The 17,091-nt window shown below is 35.9% G+C and overlaps 1 protein-coding gene across 1 annotated transcript in view; it reads left to right on the top strand.

The window, feature by feature from the left end:
- Positions 1 to 17,091, top strand: part of LOC148944898 (uncharacterized) — a 192,450-nt gene that overhangs the window by 20,484 nt on the left and 154,875 nt on the right. The window contains exon 2 of the mRNA XM_089098888.1: positions 16,012 to 16,642. Within this exon, the coding sequence (XP_088955014.1) occupies positions 16,052 to 16,642 (591 nt within the window). The 5' untranslated portion in view covers positions 16,012 to 16,051. The remainder of the gene's footprint in view (positions 1 to 16,011; positions 16,643 to 17,091) is intronic.

Genomic DNA, 17,091 nt, shown 5'->3' on the forward strand with positions numbered 1-17,091 from the left:
TATTTTGTACGTCTAGCCTTCCTTGGGTATTTTATATCAGCAAACTGCTACATACTGGTGTGGTCTACGACAATAATAACACTTGATTCTTTTTCTGCATTACTTGGTGATTCTGCCTTCCTAATGGTGTATATACTAGTTTATATATATTCTTAATCTGTAACCATTTTATTTATAATTTTCCTTGGGGAGATGAAGTGAGTGTCCATATTACTTAGTATTCTAAGTCATTAAGGATCTAATACTCATGGGATTGGTCGTCAAATGGGGCAGGGGTCAGTCCATGGATGGCGACGGCTTGGCCTTCCGTCGTGCCTTTTTGGTTCACCATTTGGCTCCTCAAAGTTCATCCTCTTCTGTCCCCTTTCATATTTTTTACTCTCTTGGGCTCCTGTGTTATTTATTTACATCTGATCAAACCTTTTCATAGCCTCATCAATTTTTACCTCTGTTTTAACTAGTACTATACTATGCTCTAAATTTTACTGCCTCGGCGATAATATTAGTCTTAACAGCTTTTTTGGTAACTCTTAGGTAAAAGTGTGTAGTTTTACTTTCGCTACTCTCTCGTTATTTCCATCTGTCTTTTACTGTAAGCATTCTGATCTACATATTTTGTTTGGATTTTCCCTGATACTAGTTGAGGTACTGAATGTCACTACCTCTGTTCTTAGCCTCTCGGAGATGCTTGTCTCTATGAATCTTGTTTTAAAAGATTCAATTAGAGTACTGATGTCCTTGGGCTTTTTCCTTAATTGCCTTAAAATGTTTAAGTGCGCTTCCCTTTATTGTAGCTTCAACGCATTGCTCTTTCACCTTATCCTCAAACGCTTCAGTTAGTTGGTCGAAAATTTTTAATTTTTCAATGAACTCATCTAAGTCTCAATTTCCCGTGTATTCAGGTATAATTTTTGCAAATTCAAGTATTGTAGATAGGGAAGTCATTTTTTCCTCTAGTAAACCCATTTTATTTCAATCTACTATTTTTTATCTATCCCTCTTTACCCAGTTTTCCAGCGACAACCGGATGTTGTGAAGTGTATTCTATGATAATTGAATGGTTTAGCCGTTCATGCCTTTATTCTCCCTTGATAGAGGAGATAACCTATGGCCTTAAGTTAATTAAACCTTGGTAGCGTGCCTTAGGCTAGGACCAGACTACTGAGACGTACCGACTGGTTACGTTCGAAGGGTCAAAGGTAGATTATGGAGAGGTTGTCTAAAATACAATGCTTTTGCTCAACGTACATATAATAATTACGGATATGGATCTTCTACTGAGTCTGGCTGCTCCAAGTAGACCACAAGTCCCAGAAAAAACAGTACTATAAAATAAGATACTTATGCACTTACAATGTTTCGACTAGGTCCCAAGGCATTTCTAATAAGAAAATAAACGGGCAGAGAATCTCCCTGCAAGTCAAAAAGTCTCCTTCAGTCTCAAAAATCTGGGTATATATATATGAAAAACTAACCACGTCCTTCCGGTACATTGACGCATTTAGTCAGGAAATTGGTTATTGAGCAAGTTCCCTCCAAGCTTACACATTCCACGATTTGTATCTTTATCTTAATAAAAAGTGGTATTTTGAAACTTTGTATTTGCCTCTTAATATATTTTTACTCAATTAATAATTAACTAAATTAGAAAGCTTTACCACAGTACATCTTTCCTTTGGATCAGTTGAACATCCCTTTTATAATGTCGTGGAAGCATCACCTTGAAATGGTAAGGTGTTCCAACAATATTGCTGATCTACGCTTTTGACCCTCTTTTGACGCCCTTATCATCATAATATTCTAAGCCTTCCAAGGTGTTGCAATTGACGTAGTAGTTGGAGTAGTTTAGTTGTAGTACTGGTAGTAGTAAAAGCAGCAGTGGTAGTAGTGTTAGTGGTGACATGCGTATATTACTTTTTTACCAATTGATCTTCCCCTTTAAGTGTTATCTGAAAGCTCTAACTTAATACCCAAATCCATTCTTGAGATATGCCCTTTTGACAATCTGCATGCTCAATATGTGTTTTGATTTAGTTCAAATTCCCCCTCAATATTTTGTCAAATTTTCACCTTAATATGCGTAGCTTCAATTTTACTAATATCATAGTAGTAGTGGTAGTAGTACAAGCTGTAGCAGCAGTTATAGTTTATTATTATTAGTAGTAGTAACAATAGTAGCAGCAGTATTAATAGCAGTAATAGCAGGTACATTTTGCCTTTTGGTCAACTGAACATTCCACTCATGATGTTCCTGAAGTTTCCTCTTGATACAATGAGCTGTTCCAAAAATATTGCTGGTATGCCTGTATCAGCAATCTCTATGCACATAGTATGTTTTGATTTAGTTTGACTTTCACCTTTACGTGTCCTCAGATGTTTAATTCAATATCCTCAGCCTTAGTATTACTCAATATAGAAGTAGTAGTTTTAGTGATAGTAGTGGTAGTAGTAGTTGTGATAGTAGCCGAAACAGCAGTAGTTGAAATAGAAGTAGTTTGCAATTATTGCGTTTGTGGTCAGTTGATCATCTTCCTTATCATTTCTGTAAAGTTCCATGTTAATATACATGGGTTTTGACAACCCATATGCACATATCATGTTTTGATTTAGTTCAACACTCCCCTCAAGGCCTCAACATCCCTGACAGACTCACCTTAATCCCCTTTGTATTTTGGGAAAGTAGAAGTCAAACTTGTATACTTGTTCTCAAAAACACATAGCCTACTATATGTAAATAATGAACAAATTGCCCAACTTACAGCCCTTGCTCTGAGGCTTGGGGGGGGGATGGACATTCTCAAACGCATAATTACTGAAACTTTAAACAATGCTAAAAAAAAGATGTCTGTAAACTTTGTGTGAATGCTTCTCTTGGGAAATAATGTGAGGGGGGTCTGGTTGCTCTCAAATCACTTTGACTCTTAAAAAAGACACAATAACTTCAAATTTCAAATCAAATTAGCCCCATCTGAAAGTTCATATAACCACACATTCTACAAAAGCCTTAAATGTTTCCAGTATATAAGTTACAGCCCTTGCTCTAGGGCTCTGGAGGGTTTTGTCAACTCTGGATGCATTTTTATATGTTCTTTGGACGATTTCTTACAAAATGGCTATCTCCTAATTTCAATCAGATGTGTTTGGTTAAAAGCAGGGTAGTTGAGGGGGGGGGCTAGTTGACCTTCATCACTTTTGATGCTTAAAAAGGAACTAGAACTTCCAATTTTCAACCAAATGAGCCATCTCTAAAGTTTGTAAAACCATCCGTTCCATAAACATCATAACTGCCCCCTGGGGATAACTTACAATGCTTGCATCTAATCTCTTGTGGTTTGTACCAATCCCAAAAGCCTGGTTATATGATTTTTGGACTGTTTTGAATATAATTGTTATCTCAAATTTCTATGTGATGAATTTCGGGAAAACACAATGTGTGTGTGGGGGGGGGGGGGTAGCTGCTCTCTGATCACTTTGCATATTGAAAATGACACTATAAGTTATGAATAACAATGCAATGAGCCCCCTCCAAAGCACATATCACCACGACATACACACATACAACATACAGCACATACGACCAGCACATATTATATGCCCCAGGGTATGACTAATGACTTTTGCCCCAAGAGCTGTGGGGGGATGTCATCCTCAAAGACATAGGATAAAGGAACCAATGATTCAACAGTTTTTGTAAAAAAAAGCACTTTTTCTACTCCAGAAGTCTTAATTTAAAGATTTTTGGTTTGAAAAGTCTGTAGTAAAAACATCTAGAAATCTAACCATCGGATGAGAAGTTTGAAGTTTTATCTGAAAAGGGTACAAAACTCCGATTTTCCGAAATTAGAACATTTTTACCTACAAATTCGACACAACAAAAAAGATACCTGTTTTCGACACAAGTCGGAACCCAATTCGAAATGTGTCGAAATGCTTGGGGAATACTAGTGGGCGGAACCTGGTGCATTCAACATGTAATCTCTTGTTTCTTTGTTTCTCTTCAACTTCATTTAATGTGTAAAAGTATAAAACACTATTCAGATAGTAGATGTAATAAAACTAACAAAATTGTTTCAAATATGTAGTATTTAGTATAACAAAATGAGTTAATAATATGAAGTGTAATATTGTAACCTAAATCAAATAAACATTCTTTTTTCACAGTATTGCATATATGCAACAGGAATAGCATCTCCAAACGCTATCTGGAATGGCCCACTTCCTGTCAGCTTTAATGGCTCACCAAAGATTTGTTCATTGTTAACAGTGTAATTGTGGTCAACATTTGGCCATTTCAAAGTGTTATCTGCTGTTCTAATCTTCTGAAAAATTTTAGTTTGGACTGTCCTTTTTCTAGAGAGCCCAGAATCCTACCAACAAAATATGGTACCTTCTTTTTTGTCGCTAATGAAAACGGCATAGTATTTGTTATGCAGCAGATCAACTTTCGACCCAACAAGTGGCGGAATTTCAGAGTCGGATCCAGGAAATGATTGTAACTTGCCATCTTCAAGTATTGCCGCATTATGAACTTGGTTTCCTTTTTTGGCTTTTGCCTGTCGATAGTCAAGATTGGAAAGATGTTGATAGAACTTCCTCCTTATATTTCCAGAAGTAGCTGCTTTTAGTGCCATTGGTGGTATTAACCCTGTCGTAATCTCAGGCACCACCTTGAGGGGTGTGTGCCACCGTGGCCCTGTCATTGACGGAGATTTTAATTGTGTCCAGAACTTGAATAAGCCAGTCAACGTATCATCCATTGTGTCACATAGGTTTCCAGAATAGGACTTTTCAAAAAGTTCTAATGTTTCTGGGTCAAGAAAAGATGCTAATAAAGCCATCGCTAACACTTCGGGAGCCCGGGTCTTTTTATAGCCAGAAGGATCTGGAACAAAACCCAGCATCTCTTGAGATTCAGTATCAACTGAGATGTCAAAATGTTCAGGGGCTGGCACACCTTCTGAGACTAGTTTTTCATATCTAACGTCTTTTCTGTTCCATGGGTAAATCCCACATAGCTTACTTTGAATGCCTTTGTAAGTAGCGCGGATGAAAGTGAAGGCCCAAAGCACTCCTTCAGCAGGCAAGCAAAATTTACTTTGGTAACTTTCATACTTTGACTTCTCAAGTGCGGCATTACGTTTTTTTTCGTTTTAACTTGGTCCAAGATGTCTTCAAAGACTTGAATACTGCTTTGTCTAGAGGCTGCATAACAAAAACAGGGCATTTGGCAGAAGGCATACAAGTTCATTCCCATGGCTTTCACATTCCTCGCTAAGGGGCAGAGAAAGGTGGGAAGCGTGTCCATCTAAGAATAAGAACACCGGTTTTGGAATTCCTTTTTGTCCAAGGTAGGTATGAAGACTTTTGTTATAAATTTTAAGAAAGTTTCAGCTCTCATCCGTCCTATTTCAGATGCACTCTGTTATACATATTTTGGAAAAGCATCTTTCAGATCTTTTTGAACTTGGCACGATTTTTATGGATAGACAATGAGCTCTGGGTACTGATTTCCATCTGCAGACACACAGAACAGTAAGACTAGTGTTTTTCCTTGCCTCCTGTGCTCCCTACAACTTGCCTGAAATCTTGTTCTGTAATAACTACTTTACCATGGTGAAGGAACATGAAAGCTTTTTCATCACAGTTCCCGACTTGCTCAGGCTTTACGGTCTCCATTGGAGGTATTTCTTTTGTTTCAAGTGATTTTCATGATTTTCAAACCAATCTTCTGTTTTCTCCCTTGTCACCTTAGATTGTCCGCCGTGTATACTTTCTACTGCTCGCAGAGTGAGTTCTGGGTGTCGTTTCATGAATTTATAGCACCATCTCTTCGTTATACCACATTTTCCTTGTATCTTTCGATCAGACTTTAAAAGGCCTTAAGATATGCTTTCACGATAGGGAATCCTTGTTTTTGGCAGGCAATGACAAACTCAACCAGTTTTTCTCTTCTTCTTCACTGAAATAGGTTAGTCCCATATGGGTGCATTTTCTGTTACGAGAAGCGCCTCTTTGCACTGCTGAGATGATTGTAGTTCTTGGAATTCAATACTTTCGTGATTGTTCAGACAGTGACAAGTTTTATGTTTAATACTAATGCAAGGTTTTTCCAAGTTTTCTTGATTATAATTATTTTTGTATCGGGTGCGAGTTATTTCTTTTTCATATTTGCGTCTACTTAGTTATTTTGCTTGTTTCACAAGCTTGTCTTTGTTGCACTGGTTTCCACACTCCTTTGTAGCATCACCAGCTCTATCAGTGTTATTAATTACATCACTAGAATCTGACGACTCTGAAATCTGGTTGGAAGTAATGCTGCTTGAAATAGAATGACTGCTAGACTGACTGCTCACTCTCATTATCATCATAGTCTTTCCCCATTCCTCTTTCCCACATTTTCATCTTGCCTTTTTTTGGTGCTATTGTGTGTCTGGCAAGATTTCTTCATCTTTCTTATAAATTTCTCCTTTTTTTTATTCAAACGATGGTGCTCAGTTTTGCCGCGTTTTCGATATTCATCTTGGGACCAGTCACTATGTTCAATTGACTTCTCTACAGACTTGTAATTTTGGACAAGTGTGTGCTGCAGCCTCTTCGTTTCTCGTGGTGGAGGCATCCTAAAATATAAGAAAAGATAATATTTATTTTCAAATGCGTATCACAAGCTCTAATACAGCCAAATTCACTTTTTATCTCCAGTAAGAGCTAGCAAAACAATGAAACAACAAAGACAATAAGACGAAAGTAAAAAAATCAATCAAATATAAAAATAGTCCATGAAAATTTAAAATTAGTTAAATGTACCATAAAAAAAATCTATGTCCAAGAAATAAAATGAACTTTATACAAATAATTGGAATAAAAAGAGGGGGAAGGGATAAAATAATGGTTGATAATACTTCATGAAAAACCAAATATCACAGGCTCAGAGAAAAAAAAAAGCTAAATTCGCATTCCAAGTTAAATACTTTAATAATCGAAACAATTGAAATGAAGAAGTTAAAATCATTGAGGATATGTGAACAATCAGAAATACTGACAATTGAAGAAAAGATGTGCAAACGACTAGATTGGAAAATAAATAGAACTCAAATAAGCATCTCAAATGGGAAAAACAAAAGTGACTAGATAGAAAAGGGGGAATAGTTGCTGACAATACAATATAAACGAAAAATAGAGATGGAGGAGCTGGTTTTGGTTCAGGACACATAGGAAATTACTAAGGCGCTCTATAATAAAGCAGGTGAATTTTTTTTTGAAACATCTCTGCAACAGCATGAATTGAAGAGTAAGTTCGGATTGCTAATGAGGATAAGCGGGGGATTCTTTGTCTAGTGGGGTTCTAAAATTTGGGAGAAATGTCCTTGGTATGGGAATTAGAAATGGCGGATTTAGCAAAAGACAAGCAATTTGTCCTTTCTTTTAATGTTTAAATGTGTGCGGCCTTAAGGAGCAAGGGGTATGGGATTTCGCTCTCTTTCCAAAGGATCCTTAGCAAACGCCTTTGGACCAACTCAATTTTTGTCACTGAGTTCACTTGAAAGTTGTGAATGCCAAATCGGACATGGATAATCCACTAACAGCCTCATAAAGGTAAGAAAACACGGAGAGAATGCATCTTAGGACAATTAAATTTATTTAAAAGTTTAAATATGGATAGTGATACATTTTCTTGTTTAATAATATTTGAAATATGCATTTCCTATTTAAGATTAGAACTTGTGACAACAAGAACTTTAGTATGTTTCACTAGAATTTCGGAAGGGATAGGGTCTAGGAAAATAGGTGTGGATTTTAAGAAATTTAAGAAGTTTATTGTCATCATATTTGATTTAGTGAATTATACTTTCATATGTAGATTCTTAGCTTCATCCAAAACATAGGTTATGGTTTTGAGGGGATCACTTGATATTTCTGTGATATGGTTCTAGGCATTTACCCCCCCCCCCTCCCCCCAGAAAATGAAGTTTTCCAAATTTGACAGTTTTATTTGAGTTATTTTTTAGTGTTGTTGATAAGTGCTAAGGAAAGGGAAAAAGAGGAATAAAAGTAAAATACACTACATCAAACAAGAATTTTCGACACTTGGAAAATAGTTTCGACAATGTTTGTTGCCATTTTCATTTAATTTTATCAAGAAAAACCTAATGTGGCTAGAAATTAGACAAGATCAAATGTATCTTGATGGATTGGTGCTAATCCAAAGTTTTTTTTTGCAATAAATAAACAAATAACAACAGTTTGAAAATTACATACCTGAAATATTGTCGGGAGCTCCTTTTGTGTCAAATACAGGAAACTGACTAAATTGAATGTTCTTTTCTTATCTGAGTGTACCGGATGTAGTGTCAACGTTCCCTATAAACGAAAGATAAAAACAGCTCCAAGAGATGGCGCTCCAAGTCACGGCTAAGCAGAGTTATTCCGTTTTAAAGGAAAATTTCGACTCTGGTTCCGAAATTGCACTGTCAAATCATTGGTGCCTTTACCCTAGTTTCCGGACCCTTCAGCTACGCTGGACAAAATTTCTGTCTCAGAAAGTTGATTGGTTGTGTTTGGGGCTCTTAATAAGGGCATTGTAACTTCCAATTACAAATGTGTTTGGGTAATGAAAGGCGTGGTGGGGTATTTACCCTCTAATCACTTTTGACTGTTAAAAAAGGCACTACTCCTCAATTTATAATTCAATGAATCCATTTTGAAGTTTATGTGACAATTCCTTCTATACTAAGTGCCCTGGTCTAAAAAAAAAACAAAAATAAATAAATAATACATTGTGCCATCATGGTTCTTTACTTGGGCAGCAAATCTCCATTTTTCCAAAACTCTTGCCTTTAGTTCCTATTTGCTTGATTTAGGCAAAAATTGTAGCTTGTTGTACATAGTAATGTAAGTTCCATAAATCTCAAATTTCAGAACAGATGAGTTTTTTTTTAAGGATAAGCAATGATTTTTTTTAAATCCAAAAATCTTCCTATTTTTTCTGCAAATAGTCTCTTTAGCTCTATTTGCAATAATATTTTCTCGAGTTTACACTTATTTATCATTTTTATCCCTCCTGTGCAGCAAAATTTCAATAGCTTATATTAGAAAAACAAAAGACAGTAACTGAAAATCAAAACCAGGAAGCATTCGAAATCATTGCTGAAAGAATTCTGAAAGAGCCTCTGAACTAGCATTAGCACTGGAAAAGAGGCTGAACATCCAACAAAGTACTCTGTACTACGTAATACAAAGTAATACGGAACTCTGTTTCTTTACAGAGTTTGCTTCTTTTTAAAAAAAAAACGGCTGTTTTTAACAGATATTTCTGTTAGCATTACTATCCAGTATATGTCAAAGTTTGTACCAATACACAAGTGTGTATTGCAGCTTCTTCATTTCTCGGGGTGGAGGTATCCTAAAATATAAGAAAATATAATATTTATTTTCACATGGCTATCATAAGCTCTACTAGAGCCAAATTCGCTTTTTATCAAAGGTAGCGCAATAGCGCTGCCTAAGTAAAGAATGGTGTTGGCACAATTTATTATTTATTTAATTTTTTTTCCTTTAGACCAGGGCACTTCGTATCGAAGCAGTTGTCGTAGAAACTTCAAAAAGGGCTGATTCAACTGGATATTGGAATGCCTAGTGCCCTTTTTAATAGTCGAAAGTGATTGGAAAGCAACTAACACCCCTTCCACGCCCACCATTTCCCCAAACACATTCGATTAAAATTTTGAGATAGCCATTTTGTTCAACGTAGTTGATTTCCAGATAGAAATTATGTTTTTAAGAAGGACACTCCCCCACACCCCTCAGGGCAAGGGTTGTAAGTTATACCCTGGGGGCATATAAGGTTTTTTATAGAAATATTTATCGTAGAAACTTCAAAAAGGACTCATTCGATGGGAAATTTAAAGGGCTAGTGCCCTTTTTAATAGTCGAAAGTGATTGAAGGCAGCCAACCCCCCTCTTACACCCACCTGTTCCCAAAGTAAATACAATAAAAATTTTGATATTGTCATTTTTTTCAGTGTCGTTGAAAACTCCGGAAAGTAGGTCATCGAGAAGGACAACCTCCTCCCAGCCTTTAGAACAAGGGTGGTATATCAGGCCGAAGAGCCCTATAAGGTTTTATAGAAAGCTTCGACTTAGGAACTTCAAAAAGGGCTCATTCGATTGCAAATTAAAATGGCTAGTGCCCTTTTTGATAATCGAAAGTGATTGGAAGGCAACTGACACCCCTTCCAAGACCCACCATTTCCCCAAACATAACCAATCAAAATTTTGAGATAGGTATTTTGTTCAAGACAATTGAAAGTTTCTGAACCAATGCCTTTGAGCAGGATAACTCCCCAACAATCTTCAGGGCAAGGGTTATAACTTATACCCTGGGGGCAGATAAGGTTTTTACAGGAAGCTTTGGTATAGTAGCTTGAAATAGGGTTCATTCGATTCGAAAATCAAAGGCCTAGTGCCCCTTTGAATAGTCGAAAGTGATTGGAGGGCAACTAACCCCCCTCTCACGTCCAGCTTTTCCCCAAACACATCCAATCAAAATTGTTTTGATAGCCATTTTGTTCAACATAGTTGAAAGTTTGAAAATTATGTCTTTAAGGATTACCCCCCCCCCCCCACAGCCCTCAGAGCAAGGGTTGTAAGTTATGCCCTGGGGGCATATAAGGTTCTTTTAGAAAGCGTTTTCGTAAAAAATTCAAAAAGGGCTCATTCGATTGGAAATTGAAATGAATAGTGCCCTTTTTAGTAGTTAAAAATCATTGGAGGGCAACTACCGTTTGCCCAAACCCATACAATCAAAATTTTGAGACAGCCATTTTTTTCAACGTAGTTGAAAGTTCTGGAAATTATGTCTTTGAAAGTTCTGGAAATTATGTATCATGTCCCTGGGGGCATATAAGGTTTTTATAGATACCGTTGTGGTAGAAACTTTAAAAGGGGCTCATTCAACTGGAAATTGAAAGGGCTAGTGAACTTTTTAATAGTCGAAAGTGATTGGAGGGTAACTAACCACCCTGTCAAGCCCACCATTTCCCCAAATACATCCAGTAAATATTTTGAGATAGCTATTTTGTTCAACGCTGTTGAAAGTTCTGGAAATTAGGTCTTTGAGGATTACAACCCCCCCAGAGCCCTCATGGCTAAGGTTGTAAGTTATGCCCTGGGGGCATATAATATTTCTTATAGAATGCGTTCTCGTAAAAATTTCAAAAAGGGCTCATTCGATTGGAAATTGAAAGCGTTGTTGCCGATTTTAATAGTCGAAAGTATTCGGAGGGAGAATTCCCCCACCCACGCCCATCATTTTACCAAACATATCTGATAAACATTTTGATGTGGCCATTTTGCTCAACGTAGTTAGAAGGTCTGGAAATAATGTCTTTGAGGATGAAAATCCTCCCCCCATAGCCCTCAGGACAAAGGTCGTAAGTTATGCCCTTGGGGCATTTAAGATTCTTATAGATAGTTGTATCGTAGAAGTTTCAAAAAGTGCTAACTAGATTGTAAATTGAAAATACTAGTGCCTTTTTATTAGCAGGATAGGATCAGAGGGAAAATGCCCCCTCCCATGCCCCTCATCTCCTCAAAAACTTTCAGTCATAATTTTGAGATAAACATTTTGTTCAGCGTATCAGAACGATCTGGAAATTTAGGGGTTTTGGTAGAAACTTCAAAAGGGACTCATTCATTTGGAAATTGAGAGGGCTAGTGAACTTTTGCATAGTCGAAAGTGATTGGAGGGTAACTAACCACCCTGTCACGCCCACCATTTCCCCCAACACATGCATTAAACATTTTTAGATTGCCCTTTTGGTTAACGTGGTTGAAAGCTCTGGAAATTAGGTATTTGAGGATTACAACCCCCCACAGCCCTCATGGCTAAGGTTGTAAGTTATGCCCTGGGTGCGTATAATGTTTTTATAAAAAGCGTTGTCGTAAAAATTTCAAAAAGGGCTCATTCGACTGGAAATTGAAAAGGCTATTGCCCTTTTTAATAGTCTAAAGCATTCGGAGGGCTCAGTCGATTGGAAATTGAAAGGGCTATTGCCCTTTTTAATAGTCGAAAGTAATTGGAGGGAGACACGCCCCCCCCACGCCCATCATTTTCCCAAATATTTCCGATCAACATTTAGATAAGGCCATTTTGTTCAACATAGTTGAAAGGTCTTGAAATTATGTGTTTGAGGATGACAGTCCTTCCCCCCCCCCATAGCCCTTATGACAAGGGTCGTAAGTTATGCCCTTGGGCATATAAGGTTTTTATAGAAAGTTTTGCTGTTGAATCTTCAAAAGTGGCTCATTCGAACGGAAATTGAGAGGACAAGTTCCTTTTTGCCTATTAGAAAGTGATTAAAGGGTAAATGCCCCCCTTACGCTCATAATTTCCCCACAGACTTCCAATAAAAATTTTGAGATAACCGTTTCGTTCAGCATATCAGAACGGTCTGGAAATTTTGCCTTTGAGGATAACGAAACCTTTAACCCCCAGGGTAAGGGTTGTAAGTTATGCCCAGGGGACATATAAGGTTTTTATAGAAAACATGGTCATATAAACGTCGGAGGGGGCCCATTGGATTGGTAATAAGACGCTCTAGTTTTCTTTTTAAGAGTCAGAGTAAGAGTCTTGAGTAGGGTTCTAAACCCCAATCTTTCTAAATGCCAGAATATAATTTTTACTTAACTGGAAAAAAAATCTTTTAAATGTTTTCACTTTTCTAAGTTTAACAAATCAAAAATCAATTAAGATTTGGAGGAATAAATATCAGCATATGTATATTAAACTGACAATGCAGATTTTTTTCATTAAATTCCTTTGAATTTTTTTCATTAAAGTACCAGTTATATTCTTGCTTTTAGAAAGCTTAGGGATTAGAACCCTACTCATATTAATTTCTGCTCATTTTGAGTTTGACTCTTATTTATTTTAATTTCTGTTTGTTTTGGGTTTCATTTATTTATTGATGCTGATTTGTGGTAGTTGTATGTTTGATAGATTATTTGATTCTATTTTTGTTCATTATGGATTAATGGAGTTCTTTACTTTTTTTTAAGAACTTGCTTTGTTTAAAACGTTTTTTTAATTAATCTCGAGTAAAAGTAAGCAAAACAAAGAAACAACAAAGACAACAAGATGAAAGTAAAAAAAATCAATCAAGTATAAAAATAGTCAATAAAACTTTAACCCTTCTATTTTCCTTCCATTAAAATCTTAAACGCCCACGGGGCATAATTTACAACTCCTGCCCCCAGGCTCTTTATTTTTTTTTTCAACCGCAAAATTCTTGTTATATGATTTTTGGACTATTTTGAATAAAGTGGCTCTCTCAGAATTTCTATTGGATGCATTTTGGGAAAATGCAACGTATTGGGGGAGGGTAGCTGCCCTCCGATCACTTTGACTTTTGAAATGGGACTAGAACTTTTGTTTACCTATCCAATGAGTCCCTTCCGAAGTTTATACGACCACCATTGCTATAAAAACCTTCTAGCCTATGCCCCAGGGCATAGTTTAAAATCCTTGGCCTGAGGGCTGTTGGGGGGTGGTGATGTCATCCTTAAAGACATAATTTTCTGATTTTTCAACTACATTGAACAACATGGCTATCTCAAAATTTTGATTGGATGTGTTTGAGTTAATGATGGGCGTGGTGGGGTATTTGCCCTCCAATCACTTTCGACTGTTAAAAAGGGCACTATTCCTCTCAATTTCCAATTCAATGAATCCTTTTTTAAGTTTCTGTGACAACTCCTTCTATACGAAATGCCCTGGTCTAAAAAAGCAACAAATAAATAAATAATACATTGTGCCAACATGGTTCTTTGCTTGGGCAGCAAATCTCCATTTTCCGAAAATCTTGCCTATAGTTCCAGTTTGCTTGATTTAAGGCAAAATTATAGGTTGTTGTACACAGTAATGTATCTTCCATAAATCTCAAATTTCAAAATAGATGAGTTTTTTTTTTATAAGGAAAACACGTGAATTTTTTTCGATCGAAAAATCTTCTTTTTTTTCTGCAAATAGCCTCTTAAGTTCTATTTGCAATAAGATTTTCTTGGGTTTACACTTTTCTAATTTTTTTTTATCCCTGCTGTGCAGCAAAATTTCAATAGCTTGTAAAATTAGAAAAACAAAAGACAGAACTGAAAATCAAAACTAAGAAGCATTCTGAATCCATTGCTGAAAGAACTCTGAAAGAGCTTCTGAACTAGTATTAGCACAGAAAAAGAGGCTGAACATCCCACAGTGTATACACTTGGTCACAGAAACGTCAAGCAAATGATAACTAATCAAATCTGTAGTTAGCTGCCTTACTCACTCCTTTCCCTTCTTTCTTCCTTCTTTTTCCTTCTGTTTATGCTTCAAAACTATTTACACTATTTCATAACTAAAAAGAAAAGGATCTGGTATGCCCATATTTAGCATATTTCAAATCTTAAATCAAATACTGTTCTCTGTTGAAAATTTATAATGCTTTATACTAGGCTAAAACAGTATCTGTTTCTGTATGCACCGTATCTGTGTTTGGCTAAAACAGAAACAGACAAAAATGGCAATTAAAAAACAGAACAGAATCAGAAATGGAGGAAAAAAACGGAACTGTATTCCTTTACAGGGTTTGATTCTTTTTATTAAAAAAACGGCTGTTTTAACAGATATTTCTGTTACCATTACTATCCAGTGTATTTCAAAGTTTGTACCAATACAAAGTTTATATCAAAGAAAACTAGGCTATGTAGCTGTTTAATATTGAGAAAGTTTAGCTGTGGAATATTAACCCCTTGCAAGAACATGCTTATGAGTTTTAAGCACATCATTACCTGTTGAAGAATAATAATCTGATCTTTTCTAAAGCCTTTTCTTTATCCATATATGTTTATCTTTATCTCATAATATATGTTTATATATGTTTATATTTCATAATATATGTTTATATGTTTATATATGTTTATATTTCATTATATATGTTTATATGTTTATATTTCATAATATATGTTTATATGTTTATCTCATAATATGTTTATCTTTATGTACATAAATGATTATAAATAGAATCATGTCTTGATTTGATGAGCTTGTAAAAATCTAGCCAACTATTTTTGACCACAAATGGCTAGAGCCCAGGGTATATCAAGACTGACAAATTTTTGCTGCTAAATTTCACAGAATGTGTCTTCATTAAAAGTTTGAGAAAGTATAGAGTTTAGCAATACTATGTGTCAGCTATCTAATTAGACAACCCTCTTCTCTGATTAGTTCAATGACCCTACTGTTCAATATTCACAGAGATAGTCCAAAACGTTACTAGCCAAAATGTTCCGGGGTTGGGGGGAGCTAGAGATTTTACCGTCTGGCTGGTCATTTTTACTGACCGTTTTTTGTCAATAATTAGCATTATGTCCGTTTAGAATTCAATGTGTGAAATCACTGCACAAGTTAGTAATACCGCTGCATTTACCAATCGATATTTAGATTTCGGTACATATCATGTCACTATTTTAATGCTGTTTATTTAACCAAATGGAAAATTGTATATATGACTTCCACTATTTACGTCTCTGCTACTATATACGACTTCGACTGAAATTTTGACAGTGACTACCATTCATAAAATCACGGCAGGAGACGGTAAAACTGCTGCGTTTACCGACCAAGTTCAAAACTTCTGTAGATGACATGTCAGCATTCTCGTGGTCTTTATTGTCTGAACAAAGAATTTTAGAGGCGTCGGAAAAATCGTCGCACTTCGCACCATGATTTTACCGACTTAGTTTTTTTACCGAGTGACGAAAACATTAGGGGTTGAGAGTGTCCCCCTTCCCCATACGTGACGGCCCTGGCTAGGTATATTTATAAATTGAAATGGAATATTGTAGCCTTGAAAGACAAGTACATGCATTGAGCTGCTCTTTAATTTCTAATTGTAGAGTACTTCCTTAATTTTCAACTTTAGTACCTATAATGCCCGTGGTTTGGAATACTTGTTTATATGTTTCAATTTATTTCAGCAGATTTGTGTCATTCAAGGATTTAGTCACTAATTCTGAAATGGAGCAAAAAGAATTTTGTTTAAAGTGGAACAACTACCTGGATGTATTTCATGGAGCGTTTTTATCTCTATTAAACGGTGAACATTTCACAGATGTCACCCTATCATGTGACAGTCAAAGCATCAAGTGTCACAGACTTGTTCTCTCATCTTGTAGTTTCTATTTTGAAACACTGCTTCTAGGGATCTCACATCCCCATCCTATTATTATTCTAAAGGACGTAAAATTTGATGATCTGCTGTCTTTGGTGAAATTTATGTATACAGGTGAAGTGACCGTTCCACTAGCTCAAACTAGTTCATTAATAAAAGTGGCTGAAATACTTAAAGTTAAAGGTCTTGCTAATCCTGATAACACAGTTAGCCAAATACAAAAACCTAGCTACCAGTCTCAAAACACTCAAATGACTCAACCTGCTCCAAAGAGAAACAGATTTGATACAACCTCTGAAAACAGCTTCTTGGCTGAAGATTCTTCCAGCAATCTAGAACCTCCTGTAGAAGATACCTCAAATGATAAGTTGGTAAACTATCCTACTGAAACTAGTCCCTCTGTTTATAAAACAGATATTGCTGTATGCAACTCGCTGGTAAGTTTTTTTTATTGAAGTTTACTTTATTCAAAGTCAAGTGACCAAAGGATGTATTTAATTTTATTTTATTTCGATTTTATTTCTATTTAATTTTAATTTTATTTCGATTTCAGGAAAGAACCAGGTTAGGTTGAAATCAAAAGATAACATGATACTTGTGCAATAGTCTATCCGCACCGGAAAAATACCTTTGGCTACTGATTTATTAACTTAACAGCTAAAAAGTGCAAATCACAAGGTCTGATTTTGCTACTAAGATTTTCTTTTTAGATCTTACTTATCTTTTTTCTCACTTTCTTGTTTTGTTTAGTTCATAGTACCAATAGGCTATCGTAGTGTTCCCTGATCTTTGCCAAAACTGGTTTTGGCAAAGATTTTATTTTCTTTTTCTGCTTTCAGAAAAAGATGCAGGAGTTTAATAATATTTATTTTTTTGTATGCTATAT

Source organism: Artemia sp. Qi Xiang Cuo, chromosome 13 (assembly GCF_049724085.1).
Source record: "Artemia sp. Qi Xiang Cuo chromosome 13, ASM4972408v1, whole genome shotgun sequence".
NCBI lineage: Eukaryota > Metazoa > Arthropoda > Branchiopoda > Anostraca > Artemiidae > Artemia > Artemia sp. Qi Xiang Cuo.